Source organism: Hippocampus guttulatus, chromosome 16 (genome assembly GCF_054856545.1).
Source record: "Hippocampus guttulatus isolate MCC_2025c chromosome 16, RoL_Hgut_1.0, whole genome shotgun sequence".
Lineage (NCBI taxonomy): Eukaryota > Metazoa > Chordata > Actinopteri > Syngnathiformes > Syngnathidae > Hippocampus > Hippocampus guttulatus.
The window spans coordinates 4,887,963-4,909,031 of NC_141276.1; the positions used below are offsets into that span (position 1 = coordinate 4,887,963).

At 47.6% G+C, this 21,069-nt stretch overlaps 2 protein-coding genes across 5 annotated transcripts; both read left to right on the forward strand.

Moving 5' to 3' along the window:
- The first annotated feature begins 23 nt into the window (after positions 1-23).
- setd1a (SET domain containing 1A, histone lysine methyltransferase) lies at positions 24-12,988 on the forward strand. 4 transcript variants are annotated; one of them, XM_086133392.1, is made up of 21 exons: positions 31-226; positions 976-1,120; positions 1,401-1,499; positions 1,582-1,852; positions 2,211-2,341; positions 2,413-2,669; positions 2,931-4,584; positions 4,899-5,879; positions 6,269-6,424; positions 6,517-6,601; positions 6,670-6,806; positions 6,887-6,923; positions 7,144-7,321; positions 7,434-7,468; positions 7,833-9,049; positions 9,251-9,609; positions 9,721-9,895; positions 10,769-10,879; positions 11,297-11,416; positions 11,503-11,640; positions 11,883-12,988. In XM_086133392.1, exons 2-21 carry the CDS (start codon positions 983-985, stop codon positions 12,054-12,056), a joined length of 6,453 nt encoding a protein of 2,150 aa, XP_085989518.1. In that variant the 5' UTR covers positions 31-226; positions 976-982; the 3' UTR covers positions 12,057-12,988. The 4 variants fall into 4 exon arrangements, with proteins under 4 accessions (XP_085989515.1, XP_085989518.1, XP_085989517.1 ...); XM_086133389.1 differs by lacking the exons at positions 10,769-10,879; positions 11,297-11,416; positions 11,503-11,640; positions 11,883-12,988 and having other exon boundaries at positions 24-46; positions 9,251-9,854; XM_086133391.1 differs by lacking the exons at positions 10,769-10,879; positions 11,297-11,416; positions 11,503-11,640; positions 11,883-12,988 and having other exon boundaries at positions 89-226; positions 2,937-4,584; positions 9,251-9,854.
- A 1,603-nt stretch (positions 12,989-14,591) lies between these two features.
- On the forward strand, positions 14,592-20,536 carry hsd3b7 (hydroxy-delta-5-steroid dehydrogenase, 3 beta- and steroid delta-isomerase). Its single transcript, XM_086133797.1, has 6 exons — positions 14,592-14,879; positions 15,996-16,151; positions 17,443-17,551; positions 18,342-18,441; positions 18,619-18,781; positions 18,998-20,536. Exons 1-6 carry the CDS (start codon positions 14,717-14,719, stop codon positions 19,408-19,410), a joined length of 1,104 nt encoding a protein of 367 aa, XP_085989923.1. The 5' UTR covers positions 14,592-14,716; the 3' UTR covers positions 19,411-20,536.
- Positions 20,537-21,069: the final 533 nt, after the last annotated feature.

Genomic DNA, 21,069 nt, shown 5'->3' on the forward strand with positions numbered 1-21,069 from the left:
TTTGCTGCGTTCGCCTCCTCTGATGGAGAACAGGCGAGGCTTTCAGGTTTGTTACGCGATGGCCGCTCTCTCCACAATATTGGGCTTTTAGAGGCCAAAAACAACTCCCCGGTGTTCCGCAGGGACTCGCGCTTCCCTCGACTATCAACCGGAATGTCAGCGGCATCGTTTTCGCCCCCTACTTTCGCTTGAACGCGGGCCTCGGAGCTGTCCCGTTTGTGTTTTGGTGGGTGGACTGTTTTTCTTGTTGACCGGGCGGGCCTGACGGCGGGCTACTACTCTCGGATGAGCGCGCTCTCGACTCTCGGGGCTGCGGGTCTTGCCTTTTCAGGAGGAAACCAAACCTCACATTCCCCAAAAGTCTTAGATTAAACGGCCGACGTTTATAATATGGTATCGACTGTACAGTGTGGCAAAACGACCCGTTTTGCGTCCTAATTTGACGCTTATGCTAAGTTAGCGCTAGCCGTTAGCCTAGTCGCGATAACTTGCCTTAGCATAAGCACACACACAAAAAAGGTAAGAAATTTGACGCCGTTGTGGAGCACTCGAAACGCCTGTAATGTCATATTTATGAACCGATTGAGAACCCGGTTCGAGTTTTGTTCATCTCTAATTCTTATTTTGTGCGAATAGTTAATACCACTGCGTTTTTTCGCTGCGTGTTAGCATGTTAGCACAGCTAGCTGAACTAAACTAGTGCTCTGTGACGTAAGTCGCTCATTGTTTTGACAGCGTCTTACCCGGAGCGGCGAACGTCAGCCAAATGTCTTCTTTAATGCTTTTCTCCGTATTTATTTACGATACACAAGTAGTTACTATTCGCGCTTCATGCGTGTCGTTCTTGGGGTTTACTTGATTGTATTTGTAGCACGACTTGTGTACCGTTAGCCAGCCCAAAGCTGTGCACATACCGGTACTTGCTAGTGTTGTTTGCATTCCCTACACACTATCTAAACACATGTATTTTGGCAGCTGTAGGATGGATCCAGACAGCGGTGCAGACACACAAAAAGCCGTAAGTTTGCAGTGGAAGAGTTTCAAACTGGTCCAGGACCCGGCCATCAGACGGGTGGCACAGAAGATCTACAGATACGATGGAGTACATTTTAGCGTGCCTGTGAGTATATACTGTTTTAATTTCACATGCGATGTGATTGCAGTGGTGCGTGGTTCCACAGTGTTACAGATGGCATTCAGTATAGGCAGCATGTGTTCAGAGAGAGTGTTGATGTTCGTCTGTCTTCATATGTACACCTGCGACAAGTCCAGGCTAAGTGTTTTCCTCCCGGCTTTCACCTTGATTGTCCAGTTCTGTTTAATGCAGCCGCGTCACTCAGTAAACTGTGGGTTTTAAAATTGTTACACTCCAATACATCATGTGTACAAAATGTCACTAGGACTCCGGATTCCCACCTGTGGGTGAACTACGGGACCCAAGACCCCGCAGATTATGGTCCAGGTATGCAGAGATGGTCCTGCCAGTGCCAAAGTTTAAGGTGAAAAGATCTCCACACATCTCAGAGCATCCCACATTCAGATTTGTCCTGACCAATTTTTGTTTCTCTCCCCAATCCCCAGCTGGACGATTTCTATGTGGGTCCGATCCCCCTCAAGGAGGTAACCTTCGCCCGGCTCAATGACAACATCAAGGAGCCCTTCTTGGCCGAGATGTGCGCCAAGTTTGGTGAGGTGGAGGAGATGGAGATCCTGTTTCACCCCAAGACCAGGAAGCACCTGGGCCTGGCTCGAGTGTTGTTCACCAGCACACGTGGTGCCAAGGACACGGTCAAGCAGCTGCACAACACCTCTGTCATGGGCAACATTATCCATGCGCAGCTGGACATCAAAGGTGGGCCGAGGGTGGATTGTTGGAGCGCCACGTGTATGCACTGCACAAACAAAGTGAAAACTACAATAGCATTTTACAGACAGACAACAAAGTAATCTTGTAATAGCAGTTCCAAGCAATAGTTCATTAGTAGGGGAGGATTTTGGCTACACATTTGACAACAGAGGGAGGAAGCTGCACTGTCAATCAATCCTGATTTCTTTAATTGTTACCATAATATATCGTCATTATTACACTGATACACCCCCTGTTTGTGAGTTGCATGGTTTTTATTCTCACTATCCCAATAAACATATATTTTTCCGATCTAATGTTTAAAAAAAAAGAGAGAGAGATTCAATTATTCTTTTGTCTGCAGGCCAGCAGAGGCAGAAGTATTATGACCTGATTGTGAATGGTTCCTACACGCCTCAAACGGTCCCCTTGGGGGGCAAGGCCTTAGTTGATTGCCTCCCCCCGCAGACCCCCGCACAGCAACAGCCTGATGTGGTAACTGTCATGAATAGAATATGAATTGTATTTCATTTCCAAACGCTTACACGTCATTCCTGTCCACACAGTCTTCTGAAATCCGGCGTCGGCTCTCCAGCGAGTTGGCAGTGTTGGCAGCGGGTGTCCAGCAAGCCCTCAAGTCTGGAAACATCACTCCCGGTTCAGCGGACACCGGTTTTGGTGAGCAGCGCCTGGACACGCCTCCCTCTTCGTCCATGACAGGCGGCTACACCTCGGGGTCCTCAGCGTCCTCTCAGAGCGGAACACCATACAGCTCCAGATCAGGGACGCCGTTCTCTCAGGAGTCGGGCTATTCTGGAACCCGGTGGGTTGTCGGCTCGACCTCCAGTGTTCGCTTCTAAGCAACGCATGATGTGTTATTTTCATTAGGGTTGGGGGAGGGATGATTTGTGAGGTGGTGCGTTGCTTAAAATAGGGAATGCAAGACCTCTGTCTAGTGACTTGATTGTTCGTGTTCTTTTTTTGGGGATCTTTATTTAAAAACATATATATAAAAATCATTGCAGAGATTCTCAAACTTGAGGTGATTAGTTAAAATTTAAATTGTGACTTTTCTTTCTGTCAGGCACAGCGGCTACAACGCGGGGACTTTGGGAAGCGGTTACCCCCCTCAGGACATGCTTCCTTCCTCCTCCTCCTCCTCTGCGGTGTCGTCCACGGTAGGCGGTGGATTCAAAGTGTCTCGCTACTCCGAGGACGTTCACGAACCTTCGTTGTACCACCGAGGTCGGGCTGGGTACCCCCCGGCCACCTCGTACCGTCCTAACGAACCGCCCGGCTACCAGCCCTACCCCAACGCGGGAGGAGCCGGGTCCCACATGGCACACCACTCCGCCATGCCTCCGCCGCTTCCCGGGTCCCAGTATGAACAGCCTCTCATGACTGAGCGAGAGCGGGACAGAGACTCGGGGCGCTATGGGGCGGTGAGCAGCGCCTCCAGGCGGGCGTCTTACCATCACCAGCAAGACGCCAACTCCTCCTCCTCAAAGTACCATTCTCATCACTCACACCACCACTCGGACCGCCGGGACGAGCGGGGATACAGACGGGACAGCGTGGGCTCGCGTGAGCACGGACACCAGCGGCACCGCAACCACCACCACCACCACCACTCGCACAACCACCATGGCAGTCGCAGGAAGAGCAGCCATGACCGCGACAAGGATCGAGACCGGGACAGGGACCGAGAGCGGGAGCGGGACGTTGACCACTCGAGCAACTCGGACCCCAGATACAATTTCAACTCGCACCGCTCTTCCTCGAACAGCATGTCCCCTCCGCCCTCGTCCTACTCCGCATATTCAGCTTCCAAAGATCCCCCTCCAGTCCCTCCTCAGGGATTGGATGCATCCGCTCGTCTAGGGGGCATGAGCCTCCCTGAGAGGGCACCTGCACCCTTGGCAGGTGCTCTTCCGCCGCCTCCTCCCCCACCACCGCCGCCACTTCCACCAGCATCCGTCATCGCCGCCGCTGTGGCCGAGACGCTGGGAGCGCTTGATTTCAACCAGGATAGTCCCAAACGAGAGGAGCAGTGGACCAAGCCCAAACGCCGTCCCAGCACGCCACCAATCCCACCGAAGACACCACCACCTGTGTCCCCTTCCCATTCCTCCAGTGCCTCCTCTTCCACTCCTCCTTCCTCCACTCCCCTCCCCCAGCACCCTGTCGCCTCCGGTAGCTTGCCACCAGGTCGCCGGCGTGGTTCTGCCTCCCCGGAGCCGGACTCCACCAATGAAAGCTTACCGTTTGCCCACCACAGCAGCAGCCTGGACTCCCGCATTGAGATGCTCCTCAAGGAGCAGAAAGCCAAGTTCTCCTTCCTTGCCTCCGATGAGGAAGATGAGGAGGATAAGCTGAGGGGTTCACGCTCGGAAGGCGGGACAAAAAGAGGGCGAGCGGGCAACGGTGCGGGAGAGAACACGGGTGTCAACCAAGCAGTCAACAGCGGGGATAAGGAGAGGGGCAAAGGGGACCGTGACCGAGACAGTCTCAGGAAACGAGGGAAAGGAACAGACAGTCGTAAAAGCCCCGCTGAGCCACTGTCTTCCACGCCAGCTTCTTCCACGTACTCTCCTCACGTGCCAGCCCCAGATGAACCGTTGGCCCCGGTCGGCCCAGCGGAGACTGACGCCGTTCCAGAGGAGTCGACGCAGGACGTGAGCAGTGACACACAAAACAGGACTGGAGCGCACACGCCACCTTACAACGGTCAGAGTCAGGTAAGCGGGTGTCATTTAGCCATCTTCGATTATTATTTTTCATGTTCACTCTCGGAAGGCAAACATTTCTCCTGTTAGTCAAAGGTTAGGAGCCTTATCTTAGGCTAAAGTATCAAGTCATCTGAATGATGAAATGCCCCTCCTTGTCAGTGGCAGCTCCCAGGCCGTGTAAAGCATTCACACAGACTCTTAACTATTATGTCCGCATTTTCAAACTATTCCAGCGTCAATATTTTGAAGTCCTTCGGGATATCCGAGGAGTTATTTTATTCCATATTTCTCAACCGGTTAAAACCCTCTGTTTTTCCTTTCAGCCCTCCCCTCATTCCTCTGGGGAAGACATGGAAATCTCAGACGAGGAGGAGGAGGGCGAAGTGACCATTACGACGGTGACCACCCACCAGCCCTCTATCACTTCGTGCTCCTCGCCATCGTCCTCCCAGGCGGCAAAAACGTCCCAGGCGGCGGCAGACCGCTCGTCGTCATCGCCCCCACCCATCTCTGAGTCAACACAGCACTTTGGCACCTCCCTGCACCCGCCCATCCCCTCTTACCCACCTCATCTGCCGCCCCCACCGCCACCGGGCTACTCCCTGCAGCCACCTCCACCTCCCGGGGTCCCGCCGCCCCCTCACATGGAGCTTCACCCGGAGTATCCTCTGCCCCCCCACATGTATGACTATGCCACCTCAATGGAACTGATGAACCAATACACTGGTGGGGCACCCATGTCCTTCCAGATGCAGACGCACATGCTCAGTCGCCTGCACCAGCTGCGCATGTCGTCTTCTAACGGCACGGCGGGCGAGGCTGCCACGGGGGACTACTCTTCATACCACCTGCACTCGCTGCCACCCCCGCACGCCTCTTTCATGGACCAAGAGGGGAGCGGGGCGACTGCACACTATGAGCAGGATCACCGCTACATGCCGCCCCACATGCTTCCCTACCCTTACACTGACCCGCACAGCACCCAGATAGCGCCTCCTTCGCATCTCCCGCCTCCGCACCCAGCATGGCCCCCACACATCTCAGCTGCACACTACCCCTCCTACATGCCACCGCCCGCCTATGGCACCATGCCCCCCGGCGAGGACGGTGAGTACCAGAGCCCCACCGAGGAGATACCCCTCCTGCCTGAGAACCCTCATGAAGCCACCGTGCAGATGGCGCTGGCCACCCTCATCCAGGAGATGAAGAGCATCATGCAGAGAGACCTGAACCGCAAGATGGTGGAGAACATCGCCTTTGCCACCTTTGATGAGTGGTGGGACAGGAAGGAGACTAAGGCTAAGGTACAGAAATATCTCATTTAGAATTTAAATTTTTCCTTTTTGGAATTTTTGACTTGTCCTATAAATAATTTGACCTGGCTTCTTCGCACCATGGTTTTTTTGGGGGGGTTGAAAAAATAAAATAAAATAATGTACAGTATTGTATGTGGAGCCACAAAACTTAATAATACTGGCAGTTTTTATTCCAATTAGTTGTTTTTGGCCCTGTCGCTTGGTGTGCAATAGGCCGAGGAAAACCAGCGGTCGCCGTTTCTTAATCGCAGTGCGTCAGGGAGTCACTTACTGCATTTGGTTCGTGATGGTTTAATTCAATCCGGTTCGGCCACCAGCTTGTAGAATACGAATGAATTAGAAAGTCTATTTTTAAGCGCTATTGTTTTTGTCATCAGCCATTCCAGACGATGTCGGCCATGCGCGACGACGAGAAAAAGGAGGAGAAAGTGAATCGTCCTCGCGAGCCCCTCATGTCTCTGGTGGACTGGGCCAAAAGTGGTGGCGTGGAGGGCTTCTCTTTGCGTGGAGCACTCAGGCTACCTTCTTTCAAGGTAATTAACGCAGTGCTGTCAGAGTGCAACAAATTACACAAACAATTTAAAAAAAGATCAATAATTGTTTAAAAAAAACAATGTTTGTACAGGTGAAGAGGAAAGAGCCTCAAGAGCTCACAGAAGCAGACATGAAAAGACCTCGGCCATCGACGCCGCCCGATGAGGATGACGATGGTTTGTCCAGCTCATGTCATGTTACGTCATGTCAGAAGAGGACCGTTTGACTCTTTTCTGGTTGTCAGGTGTTGACGGGAGAATGCCTGATGTTGGTCGAGAAGGACGAGACAACAAGAGGAGGAAAAAGAAGCCCAGGAGTCGAAAACCTTGGGAATTGGACAGCGAGGGAGAGGAGACGTCTGATGGCTCGTCTTCTGAAAAGGTTTGATGTTGGAATGTCTGTTTGATAGCTAGAAGGCAGCATTCCAGATCACTTTTTCTGATGGTAACTGTCCTTTCTAGGATGATGGAGAAGTAGAGGCGAGTGACAAGTCTGATGGTAAAAAAAAAACACTTTTCGCAAATCATGCAATGTTATGATCAATGACTTCTCCCATCAGTCATAAAGTCCGCTGCAAACTTAGTGACACACAGACATATATTTAATTTCTGGCTCCTCTCGCCAGTTATTACTGACAAACGCCACCTCGCACAATAGAAGTGAATAGAATGACTTGGAAATATCCATAGAGTCAAAAACGTGTTTTGCTTATTTTTAGATGATGCCCTTAGCGCCGACAGCGACGACGAGAGTCTCTCCTCTTCCTCAGAGGGCTCTTCCTCTGATGCGTCTTCATCCTCCTCCTCGTCCGAGGAGGAAGGGGAGATGCCTGACAGCGATGACCCGGACACCATGGATGACTCCACCATGGACAGCACGCTGGAAAAAGACGGCAGGTATGTTTCAATGTTTTTTGATGCCCAAAAAAAATTAATTTACCCTCCATTGTGTGTGTGTGTCTGTCCTGAAAATGCTGTTGATTATATTTTGCTTTTGTGCTTTTATCAGAGGGAAGATATTTACAAAGGCAGAGCTCAAAATTGGTAAGTCATTTTAAGTCCAAATGTGAGGTGCTTAAAATACCGTGAAAGCCAAGAAGAAATCGATGTCGACGTAGCGACGAGATCATTTTATGTTTCTGTGTTGTTGCTGGGTCTGATTTAAAGCTGTGGACAAATGTTCAGATTCCCCATGAAGTACTGAAACGTCCACTCACATTTTGACTCATTCACTTTGAAATGATTTTGGCCAGTCATTGGGTGGGAAAAACTCGAGTGGGAGCAGACTTATTTCAATCAGTCCAACTCTAATCTAACAATCGAGCCAAAATACGAACATCAGAGCAAAGCTGACTGGCACATTTTCCACTGTCGAACACTCACTGAAAATGTACATCATGTCTTTCAGGTGAAGCCAAAGACAGCAAACCGGGACCCCCCTCCATACGGCCCCCGTCCCCGCCGTACCCTCGTCCTCCATCCCCCGTGGTCCTGGTGCCCCCTCTCAAGAAGCGCCGAAAGACTGTCTCCTTCTCCACCGAGGAGAACGAAAGCAAAGATCTGTCATCAACTTTGCCGCCATCTGTGTCTTTGCCTCCCCAGCAAATGCCGGGTGATGCACCCCCCCTGTCACCCGCCAAACCGTTGGATACGTGTGTCGCGACTGGACCTCGTCCCGCCCACGGTATCCAGCTCCTCCCCTTCGCCTCCAAACCGGGTGAAGCTAACGCTCTCATCGTGCCGCCATGTGGACGGACTCCAGATTCTGATGAGTCTAAAAGGATTGCCCCGCCCAAAATGCCCGGGAAACGGGCCTCGGGCAAAGACTCCCCCAAATCCTCTGCCCCCCCTGTCATGGTGTGTCGTACTGTGCAGAACCTCCCACTGGACCATGCCTCCATGTGCAGGATGGCCTTCGAGGAGGTGCCCCCCACATCTCCCCTCAGCAAGCGATCGCGTGGAAAGTCCCGGACTGCCATCATTCCGACTTCCCTCCACGAAGAAGACGAGGATGATGACAAGGAGCAGAGGATGAGGCTGCGAGAGCAGCTGGGAGCCTCAAGCCTGCTGCAGTTGGCCTCCACCTCCGCCGCTGACTTGTCGGTGCTGGCCGATGTGGCCCTGAAGATGGATCCCGATGCCGGCGACTCGGAGGAGACGGAAACGTCAGACGAAGCCGAGGAGCAGAAGATGGAGGACGGCTTCTTCTCCGAGGAGGCTCTGCTGCGAGTCATGAGCTCGGAAAGCATGGTGGTCTTCATGGAGCACAACTACTCCAGACCGCCAGTCCTCGCCGCACCACCTGCCTCCAGGAAGACTTCCAAGCAGGAGTCCTCCCTCCTTCTCCCGGCCGACCTCAGCGCCATTTCTGGGGTGCTGGAGGCGCCCGAGGAGGTCATCGGCGAAGCCTTTCCTTCGAGAGGAGATCCCGGCGAGTACTTGGGATTGCTGTCTGAAGAGTCGAGCCAGGCTAGTCCGTCGACCAAGAGGTTACTGGCGACCAAAGCGCTGGAGCTAGAGAAGAACAAAAAGATGAGAAGTAAAAACAAAGATCATCTGGAGGTTCTCCTTGCAAAACAACCGAAGGAGACGCCAGCCATAAAACAAAAGAAACGCAAACGAGAGGTTTGTACTTTTACTCTACCTGTCCAGCTAAAAAAATTGTGCAAAATGACTGCATTCATCAAAATGTGCAGCATGTACATGTCAAACACTGTATTAGTGGAGTCACGTGTGTTCACATGTGATTGATCCCTACACGGCACGACACGTGTCAAAAAAGTACTCGAATCTGACACTGCGGTGACATTCCCTCGCTGTGTGCAGGACTCTGATGCAGAAGAGGACGTGGACGTCGAGGAGCTGGAGTCCGGCGAACTGACCAGCACCGATTCAGAGGGCGAGTCTGCTGTGGCGGCGGACGACGTGAGGAAGAGCGAACGCCTCTTCCTGCAGGAGGCCGGCTTGATGTCTGCCAAACCCGCGCCGCGCCCCGAGCCTCCTCCGATCAAGTACGACAACCGCAGCGAATTCGAGCAGATGACCATCCTATACGACATCTGGAACTCGGGCCTGGACGGCGAGGACCTGATGCTGCTGAAGACCACGTACGAGAAGCTGCTGCAGGATGATCACAACTCCGAGTGGCTTAACGACACCCACTGGGTGCAGCACACTGATATCCTACTCATTCTGTCCATCTCGCGTCCCGTTAGTTGGTGGGCCGTACTTTGACACTCCCTTTGTTAGACTCGTGTTATGACATATCGACCTTAACGCTGAGCTGTACTGACCAACTTGCCAAACCCTCGACGGAAGAAGAGGAACACAGACGGGCAGTTGCGCGAGCATGTGACGGGTTGTGCCAGGAGTGAAGGCTACTATGCCATCAGCCGCAAGGAGAAGGATGTCTACCTGGACTTGGACCTGCCCGAACAGGTCATACGGGAGGTGGAGAACGTCGACAGCTCGGTATGTTTGGGCCCCGAACACTTCGCACCAGAGCGCCAACTAGGATAGGTTATGACACTGTAAAAAGCAACCTAAAGCAGTTTTTCTTCAAATGTATGCCAAGGCACATTTTACATTACAAAAATGTCACAGCGAACACCCCCCCAAACACACACACACACCAACCACCACCACCACCACACAGAAAAAAAAGGCCACAAAGCTTTTCAGGACAGATCCCAAGCTCAACTGGTGGGCTTTTGAGAATAATTGACACGTCTCAAAAAGTTGTCTGGTTCCCTATGTAGGCCACAAGATGGCACCAAAACCCCTCTTCTATTGATATGAACGACATTTTGTTTGATTTATAAAATGCCTGCTAATTTCAATTGGATTTCATGGAAAAATGGGAATTTTTAGAACGTGAGAAATAGTTGCATGCTGTTGAGAATTTAGACATTGATCGATTTCCCGAATTAGGGTGGAAAATGTAATTAAATGCAAATTTGTGCTCACTTGTGGTGCACTTCTGCTGTACTTGACCACATTGCCGTCAATGTTGTGCAACCCTGCATGGAGCGAAAGTCCATTCCACTATTTGCGTCGGGAAGTTCCATATGAACAAATTTTATGGGCCAGGGGATCCAGTGGTTGGTTGTCAGCTATGCTAATCTTAAAACATCTTGAGGAATTTAGCTGTCATGAATAGTGTGTAGATTAAACTTTTCACGACGGTATCAGATCTTACAACACTCATATCTGCTTTCAGTTATGTCACATCAAGTTCACTGAATTCCTTTGATTTAGGTCAAGGTTCTTTGATTGTCCTGCACCTTAAGGCCATCAGATAGCGCCACAAGTCCTCATAATTTTTATTTTTTTCTTCTTCTTCAGGGCACCAACCGCGTGCTGTCGGAGCGACGCTCAGAGCAGCGGCGCCTTCTCACCGTCATCGGCACACCAGCCGTTATGGACTCTGACCTACTGAAACTCAACCAGCTCAAGGTACGGCCAACAAATACGTGCGGCAACATTCGCACGCTCTGCAACGGGCCCCTTTTCCAGACACCGTCAAAGCACACGATGTCTTCAAAACGTCACTTCAGTAACCTCATGTTTCACAACCCGGTTATCTGCCAGTGAGCACATGCAGGAAATTATCACACAACTTGCATGAATAGCGAGAGAAAATGGACTACACCTTATTTAAAAAAAAAAAAAAAAGATTAGTATCGTAGTTTTTTCATTTGTATGGTTTATATATTTTTATTTAGATCAGATTTTACAAGTATTTCTTTGATAATTTTTTAATGTTTGATTTATAGTTGGAAATTTCTTTCATTATTTTATTGGTGTTGTATTTTGTGAGACGGCTGGATTTTCCAGGAGTTCCATGTTCTGTTATTTGTTGTGTTGGTGCAGTTCCGCAAGAAGAAGCTTCGATTCGGACGTAGCAGGATCCACGAGTGGGGTCTGTTCGCCATGGAGGCCATCGCTGCCGATGAGATGGTCATCGAGTATGTGGGTCAGAACATCCGACAGGTGAGCCGCAGTTCAACGCGTCAGTGTAGCGCCACTGCCAAATGCCCACCATAAATGTCATCTAATGCGCGTGGCTGTGCGTGCAGATGGTGGCGGACAATCGTGAAAAGCGCTACGCCCAGCAGGGCATCGGCAGCAGCTACTTGTTCCGAGTGGACCACGACACCATCATCGACGCCACCAAGTGCGGAAACCTGGCACGCTTCATCAACCACTGCTGCACTGTGAGTGGATACGCGCACTCATTGAAACTGCCCATGTGAAATGACCGTAGCACCATACTAGAAATGATCATCTTCTGGCTCCATCCTGCGCCTCTAAATTTGTTTGCAAGAAACCACCACGCCTGAGACAAAACAACCAATGATAGTCATTTGTTCTTCCCACAGAAAAGCACCTTATTCCCACCAAAATTGCTTGTGCTTTGTTGTTTTTCAAATATACTGACCCCGCGTGTCTTATTCAGCCCAACTGCTACGCCAAGGTGATCACCATTGAGTCCCAGAAGAAGATCGTCATCTACTCCAAGCAGCCCATCGCTGTCAACGAGGAGATCACGTACGACTACAAGTTCCCGCTGGAGGAAAACAAGATCCCGTGCCTGTGCGGCACGGAGAACTGTCGCGGCACGCTCAACTAGCGCTCCCGTCGCCATCCCAACCGCCTGAAAAACCACGCCTCGCACTTTTGGTGGCCATTTTGTCCTCAACACCCACCCCGGCCCCTCCCCTCCTGTCACTCTTACGTGAGTGGCGAGGGCAGGCGGGGCCTTGGCTTGGAAGGTCCACTCAGATTCACGCACAAGGAAGTCGACACAAATTCAGGGTTTTAAAAATTTTAATCCCGACATGTTCCGCTTATGTTATACAAGCTTTCTCCTTGTTTTGGGATTGTTTTTGTTCGTATTATACAATATTACTGTTATGGCATAGTGTTTCAAGCGTCCCTGTTATCCGGATCCTTAAGTTATCTGCCATTTACAAACCAAAACAGAATCTCCTCGCCAAGTTAGGGTGTTTTCTTTTTTTTTTGTTTTTGTTTGTTTTTTGTGCTGATTCCAGGTCGTCATTTCCTTATTTTGAATTTCTGCCACCAAATTCCCGGAGGTTTTATTGTCGGCGTGTTTTTGCACAAGTGTTTTTTAACAGGCACTTTTTTGTTTTGCATTGGGTTATAAAAACAAAACGAAAAAGGGGGTTACCTAGAGGTTATTTTTTACTGAGGGGATATTTCCACAAAAAAAAAGGGACAAACTGTCCAAAGTTTATCTGTCGAGTAGTAAAAAGACAAGCGCAAAAAGTCTTTTTTCTGCTTCACGGGATGAAGTGATGAAAAAAAGAACATGGATGTAAATACAAGTGTTTGTTTCTCGTAGAAACACACTTGGCTGTAAATAGACCCTCCTCCGTCTCTTTCACTCCCTCCCCTGTTCTCTCCATGCCAGGACACATGTACATACCTTCAACTCGTTTATTTTGTATGGTTCTTCCTTGTTTTAATATTATTTGCAATCTTGTATTAATGCGTTGGACCCTTTATTAATGGTGCATTAAAATATTTTTTAAAGAAAAAGTCGTTTGTGTTTGTGGGAGGAAGAAAGAGTTTGACGCGACCGCTTCCTCCCTTGATGTGACGCATCTGCATGGCAACTATGTCAACAGGAAGTGATGGAATGTGACCTGAAATGGATGAAACAGGTGATGCCACGGCGGTTATGTTGCTGGTAAATGTGATCTGAAAGGAAATATTTTGTCTGTGTTTCACAATTTAAAATCATCCCAAGTGTCTTGATAGGTCTGTGGCAGAAATACTTAAACCTTATGTCACGTTCCTCACACCCCCTGGACATCTGAATGGAAGAATCAAGAAAAGCTGTGTTTCGAACCAAAATCTGCATCGAAAAAGACCGAGTTACATTGCCAATCCATGCTGACATTGCCGCTCTGCTTACCTTTTGGAACAATAGTGCAAAGTGGTTCTTTTGCTGTCGAACATAGCCCAGTCTCGCAAATCATGTCATTGGCTAAGAAACTCAGTGTGAGTGTGGCTTTATATGTTAATTAGCCTCACTGTTAGGCAGAAGGCCTCACTCATTTTCAGACATTTTTAGAAAAAAAAGCAGATAACTAATGCAATGCTAATGGTAAAAAGGCAGTTTTACGTCATGCATTACATCTGATTTGTTTTTCTGGCTAAGACGAAACATCAAGTTAGACTTTTTTGTTTCTGCCCTGCAAATCTTGCACCACTAGTGAACTTTTACCCGCTCTCTAAGCTCCATTTATAGCAGGCTGCAACCTTGGACGACGGTCCAAAGGCGAGCGGTAAGAACAAGAGTTTAAACATACTAAATCACGATGAAGGCTAAAGGCTTGACTCGGGGCTTCTCGATTTGTCCTGACATTGGGGCATAAAATTATTTTTAGTAAAATTCAGACCAGTTAAGAACACCTTATTGTATAACCTTTAAAAAATATTTTTTAAACAATCAAACATTCAGTATTTATAGGCCTCTACACACCAAACCGACGTGTCGAGCCTATTGTGCACAAACGAAAAAGGAACGGAATAGCTACATATATATTTATCACTTCGAGTTAAAAAAAAATCCATACTATTATTAAAATATGGAAGAAACTACACATATTTGTTTTTGAAATGCACATTAGATATCTGCAATTTATTTTTCTATAACTGTCACCACCAGGATTCAACCTTTGACTTGTTTTGACACATTGCAGTATTTTTAGACACTGTCCATACCGGGGGTGTAAAAATAAATTGCACACATTCCACAAGAAGTAGTGTACATGCACTAACCACACGCACACACACACACACACACACGTCTCACAAACTTTTTATTTGTTATCCTACCAGTGCCACCCTGCCCAGCCTGGCTCCGCGTTCACTTATAGCCGTAATAATATTAAGCGAAACACAAGCGAGTGACACCCTAGTGGAGGATCAAGCGGTTCGGAAGATGAATGAATGAACAAGCGAGTGACGCCATCAAAACGTCAACGTGAAAACGAGCATCATTTTTAATGACGTCATTAATGTCTCCACATTCCCCAAAATGTACTTCGCGTGTTTGTTTGTTTTGGTCATCTTGCGCAAACACATTGCTCATGCTCACAGCTTAAAAAGGTTTTACTGTACTTGGTTCGGAAAAAAAATAAGTACTGGACTGTCCTGGGTTACTTAAATGCAGCACGGTCGAGTCGTACTGATAGGCTGCTGCTATACTTCACCTCTTCGTTGTCCTCTTCAGCACACTCAACCGGACCGCACGGCACCATGTCAGACAGCCGCGCCGGGCTCGTGTACCTTATCACCGGGGGCTGCGGCTTCCTGGGCCGCCACCTCCTCCGTGTTCTGCTGGACCAGGAGGAAGACGCCTTGGCGGAGGTTCGAATTTTCGACAAGCATACTGAACTTGGACTCAGCGAGCTCGGAACCGGTAAGTGTGACGGAAAATGGATCGAAACACCACGCTTCAATTAAGAGTCTCGTGGAATGCACTTTTAACTGAGGACTCGCAGTAATTCACGTTGTTTAAATACGATTATATATTTCTAATAATGCGAATTCGCAGCAATCCTAGAAATTAAACAAATCAATCAAATTAAAATAAAATAAATAACAATAAAACCAAATTGGTTTGATTGGAACGCCTCCCTTAACATGTTCCAACTGATGTTTTTTTAAAAAAATTTTTTTTCTAGATGCAAGTACCACATGATGTCACTGAACTCAAGCACAACAAGCAGCAGTTTGACAGATTGTAAACAACTCATGAAAAAGCTATATAAAATGTACTTCAAATCACTTTCACTTAGTGATCATTTGAAAAAGCATGTTCGGTTTGAAGTGTTGCACTTTGCACACACTCCCAGTGAGCTGCTCCTGCTCACCTTTGAACTTTTGGCAAACAACTAATCAAAACGGCAACTGGAAGTTCATATTATTCATACTTTTTATTTTCATGCTATTAACATAGACACACCTCTTCTAAATAAGTGAAGCCTGTTATATTTGTTTTAAATATAAGCAAAACGCTGCCTATGTTGCATGGTCAGTGCGCACAGATCCTCTCCAGGATGTCCCACTCTCATGCATTTCCTGTGAGCCTGTCACCACCTGCCATCTGTGTCAGCGGGATACTGCATGTGTGTGTTATGTTGCCCGGTGACTGCACCGTGTTTAACCGTCGGTTCCGCGCACAGAGAGAATGAATCCATCAAGAAGTGGCGTTCCCCTGTCAGGGTGGTGTGAATGATATCGGGAATGAGTGACATGTGCGTGATGCCTTTGTGGGAAAAAAAACAAAACGCTTTGTTTAGGCGTTCATTCCGTGTCACCAAACACGCTTGAGGCCTCTGAGGCCCCCTGTAACCAGAGAACTCAACCCACACCTAATGAGCCCATCCCGGGCCTCACTGACTGTCAAGTATAACACATCACCTTCATCTTTCAGGATTTTTTTTCCTAAGTTATAAACCATCACATCATGATTCTTGTAACTTTTCTGATCTTAAGCTTTTCGGCCAATTCTGCTTCCTGATTGGTCCCTCAGGGCATACCAAGGTGACAGTCATCCAGGGAGACATCACGGACTACGACAGCGTGCTGGCGGCATCCCAGGGCGCCCACGTCGTCATCCACACCGCCAGCCTGGTGGACGTCTGGCACAAGGTCCCAGAAGCTCTCATCTACGCCGTTAATGTCACAGGTGAGCCTCCAGTCACTCCGGACTAGAGCTATGACTGCACACCAAAAAAAAAAAAATTCTTCAATGCTCAGTTGGTTATAACCCACATACTGGGTAACTGTGGATTTTGAGCAGATTGGTTTACTTTTACCCACGCGTTGGTTCATTATTCTAACCCAGTAGATTGGGTTTAATATTAAAGATGCCAAGCAAGAAGATTTTCACTGTCAGGCCAACTGAGCCACTTTTGTGGGTCTCTTCACACACCCTCGTCAGCCATGTATTTGTTCCATTAAAGTTGGCGATCTTGAATACAGCATTTATTTTCCGTCCATGCATCTGTTTGCGACACTGTCACTCATCAGGCCATATAGAGGAAAAGATAACTACTTTGTAAGTGACATCATTGTGTAGTCTAAATCTCCTGGTCCGCATATTTGTACTGTCAGGGCTGCTATTGAGGTAGCCTTCAGCTAGGGGGCCCTTTTTCCAACAGCCCTCAAACATTCCATGTTGACAGCATCATGAGAGGTTCCACACAATGCTGTCAATTCCTGGCACGCAGACCAATGAGGTCGGCGTTACCTCCACCAGAGAGGGTTACGAAAACTCAAATTCTATTTGCTGGAGGAAAATCAATTTTTGCTGGAAGAAAAGGACATTACACTGCTGTCATTTTGTTCATGATCTAAAAAGAGGATTTTCTTTTTTGTGGGAATTGGAGGGGTTCTTGGATCTTTAGTAACGAGTTTTTTATGGTGAAATATGCAGCGGGCAACATTGACCATCCTTAATGTCAATTTTTAACAGGTTTACACAGATATTGACATCAAATGTAATGGAGAAGAACACGAAGCAATCATTTTCCGTTAAACACTGACAATTACGAGCCCATCGGGAAAACTTGAACGCAGCACGTTTCACCGCACCAGTCTTTTTTTTTGTGCAATCTTGAGTTGTTTTTGTTTTTCTTCTGGGGGGGTTTTTCTAGCCAGAAGGTCGTGCACATACTGGAGTTTTTAACACGGTGCAGATCCGGATGTAGCACTAGAAAAACCGTTACTGGTTTTATAAATCTCCTTTTAGAAAGTTTTATAGCATATGGAAAATTCTTGTTATTTGGGTGGGGTACAGCACTTTAACAAAAGTTGAGTTTCGAGAAAATAGATTCCTATTTCATTTTATTTTATTTCTGTCCACTCTTGAAGAACAAAAACAAAAGAACTCACTTATCCAGCTCTCATCTGACGCTTTCTTCTAGCGTTGATAATGATCATTCCTTCGTTATGTTTTTTTTTTTTTTTTTTGCCAGGGACCGAGAATGTGATTAAAGCGTGTGTGAACAACAACGTCTGCTGTCTGCTGTACACCAGCAGCATGGAAGTGATCGGGCCCAACATGAACAGGGAGCCCTTTGTCAGGTACAACCTTTCAGCCTATCATATGATATATTTCTGTTTTGGGACCCTTTGCAAGATTTGACAACATAAGCATCCTAAACTAGTGGTCGTTACCTAATATTACAGTCCCAAAAAGTGCTCCATACCCATTTTTCGGGACTCTTTACAAAATGTGTAAAACTAGCACAACCCTTTAGTTACCACCCAAAAGGGTAGTGCCAAAAAGTGGCATGGATCCTTTTTTTCCTGTACCTTCCCCGCTTGTTGGTCCGTCAACAGAGCCGTTACCTTGTTTATGATCACACAAGTCGGCTATTTGGCTGACTGCTTTTTTCCACTGTAATGTTTCTTTCCAGTGTGTCTGACGCGTCGGTTGTTATGCAACGCGTCTACAAGCACACATGGTATCCCGAATACCTTTAAACACTCGACCCGGATTTACTCACTAAAATGCCAAAAATAAAAGAAAACAAGGCTGAGTAATGCATCATTGACTATTCCTTTTCTACCTGGGGAGACCTCTGTGACATTCCCTGCATCCTCCTCTCCTGCGACATCTTCTAAGGAATGATTGAATTACATTTTCATGGTATCGCCGGTCACTGACTTACTCACTTCATGTGTCATTCATAAATATTATGAGGACATGATTTACGGCAGGCGGGACATATTCCTAAAATTTGATCCAACTATTTGCTAGGCTGTGTTCATGGTTCAAGAATGTTTGGCTGCGCTGAGCAACGCTTCCTGAATAAATATAAATATTGACATGAATAAATACATGACTTGTCCTGTGACTGCGTCTATGTAGGGGTAATGAAGACACGCCCTACGAAGTGAAGCACACCATGGCCTACCCCAAGAGCAAGGCCAAGGCCGAAAAGATTGTCCTGGAAGCCGATGGAACAAAGGTAGCACCTGACAGATCATTCGGTGTTGTGTTTTGTGGTTGAGCCATGTTCCTCTTGAGACCTTTTTGTGAGTCTACTTGTGATCAAAATGCTTCCCAAAATGTATGTTGCTGACTCAAACTCTCTTTGAGAGCAGAATTTTACCCCAAATATTTTTCTCCTCTTCTTGCCGCGAAGGTGCGGAATGGCGAGCGTTTGCGCACGTGCTCTTTGAGGCCGACCGGCATTTACGGCGAGGGCCACGAGCTCATCAAAGACTTCTACAAGTTGGCGGTCAAAAGGGGAGGCCTGATCATTGGCGGCGTCCCCGACAGCACTGAACACGGGCGAGTCTACGTCGGTGAGTCCCAGAATAGACTCCCAAATAATATACAGTGCGGTGACAGCAAAGCGGAAGTCATGCAACTTCTTTCTTCCTCTTTTGTTTCCTAGCAATGTAAAGCATAACAAACTATAGTCACGGTGTCAGAGAAGTGACTCAAATCACTAGGCTTGATAACTCTAAAAAAAGTAGTTTGGATCTTCCAGCTAACGTTCTCCCCCTGCCTTTGTGCAGGCAATGTGGCGTGGATGCACGTGCTGGCCGCCCGGGCCCTGCGCGAGCGTCCGGAAACTGTGGGCGGCGAGGCCTTTTTCTGCTACGACGACTCGCCCTACAAGAGCTACGAGGACTTCAACATGCTCTTCCTGTCCACCTTCAAGTTCCGGCGCGTGCGCATGCCGATGCTGCTGCTGTGGTTCCTGGCCATGCTCAACGACATGCTACGCTGGATCTTGACACCCTTCTGCAACTTTGCACCCCTCTTGAACAGCTACACCCTGGCCGTGGCCATCACGTCCTTCACCGTGAGCACGGACAAAGCGCTGCGCCACTTCCAGTACCGCCCTCTGTACAACTGGGACCAGTGTCGGGAGCGCACCCAGAGATGGGTGGACACCTTTCCCCTGGAGGACCCGAAAAATACCTAATGGGGCTTTTGCATCCTCACTCCCGTACTGCGACATACATGCACATTCTTTTGTTATTGAGCACATGATGTCACAAAATATATTTTGAAATAATTCTAGCTTTAATTCCGTTATTATTTAAAACAGGGGTGGGGACCCTGCGGTATTCCGCGCCAGAGTTATCTGAAAAACAAATAAAACCTCAGATTAACTGTGAAGAAAAAAAGGAGCGGCACTCCTGATTTCTAGCACATTTCCACCACTGAACTTTAGTATTATTATTTCGGTAGTATTACTGACCAAATGAAGACGCTGATACTTTTGAGAGGACCGGGACCCTTTTTCATTTGAGGTCTGCAGCGCTGAACATACTGTAGATGATTAGATCTGTTCTACTACGAAGAGCTAAATTTTGTTCTGGGGTAATTTAAAAGACCCTGGATGTATTCTTAGTACTTTCTAGAACAGCCCCAAGAACCGCTATGGGCGGGGTCGGCAGTCCTGAAGATAAAAGTAGAAAAAAAACAAAGTTCTGGCTTATTGGGCCTTTAGGTGAAAATGCAGCTTTGACTTATCCAACCGATGCATCCTTGGTCCGAGCTTGCTGACATCTATGTATTCTGTGAATTCTTTGTTCGTTCATACTTTCAACTTGAACAGTCGGGGGAGTGAGTGATGACGTTTCACGAGATCACAAGGACGTAAGAAGGGACAAAAATGTCCATTGAGAAACTGGCCATGTGACGGAGTAGCTGCCCATCCACAAGGCGGTGATGATGGTACAACGCCACTATATGAAAATAGTCACCTTTAAAGAGTCAACACTAAATGCCTGGAGAGTATTCCAATAAAGTTGGATGTTTCAGTGGAGGCAGACACCTCTACAATAGCGAACTGCGCAGTTACACGTCAGCTGGTTTTCCACGTCAGTGATCAGACAATTGTTGTATTTTGAAGATCAATGATTGTTTTGTATTGTTAGAATCCAGTATGACAAATGTAAATGCCTTGTACAAGCATGAGCCACATGGGTTCGTGTGAGATCAATATACTGTTTGCACTGCATAATTTAAGTAATTATATTTTTCTCTAATAACAGTATGAATTTTTAAATATATCAAATAAAGATCATTTTTATATATTTTAACTACCGGTAGTTGTGTTTCATGTGTCTGTTTCTTTTGGGATTCCTCGATCTTGGATTTTTGACTTTGGGAGTTCCCTCTTGGTGTTGGACAGTGCGCCGCTTTGGTTTTCATTCTTTGGTTTCATTCTGTGGTTTTTTTCCATGGAGACTGTCACAACATTTACGTGCTTCTCAGTGATGTGCGGAAAGAATGGCTACATGATGTCGAAAATGGAAATCACGCCCTTATTCCTCCTAATTTGTTCAGAAATAACAAGTGAGCCAATAATTCTCCAGAGAGGCAGTTCTCTGAACTTTAGATCCTCCCTTTGGACAGAAAGGTTTCTCAGTTAAGGGTGGAGGGATGTAGAATGCTTGCCCATTAACTGACCTAAGAACCAGGCATGTGAAGGCCGCTTTGAATAGTTTTTGGGGTCCATAACAAGCCTGAAAAGTCCCAAGTGTATATGTGGTACGCAGTCCCCAAAATCTGAAACAACATTTTGAAGATTACTAATATGAACTCTGACTCTAATTAGCCCAAATAAACCCAA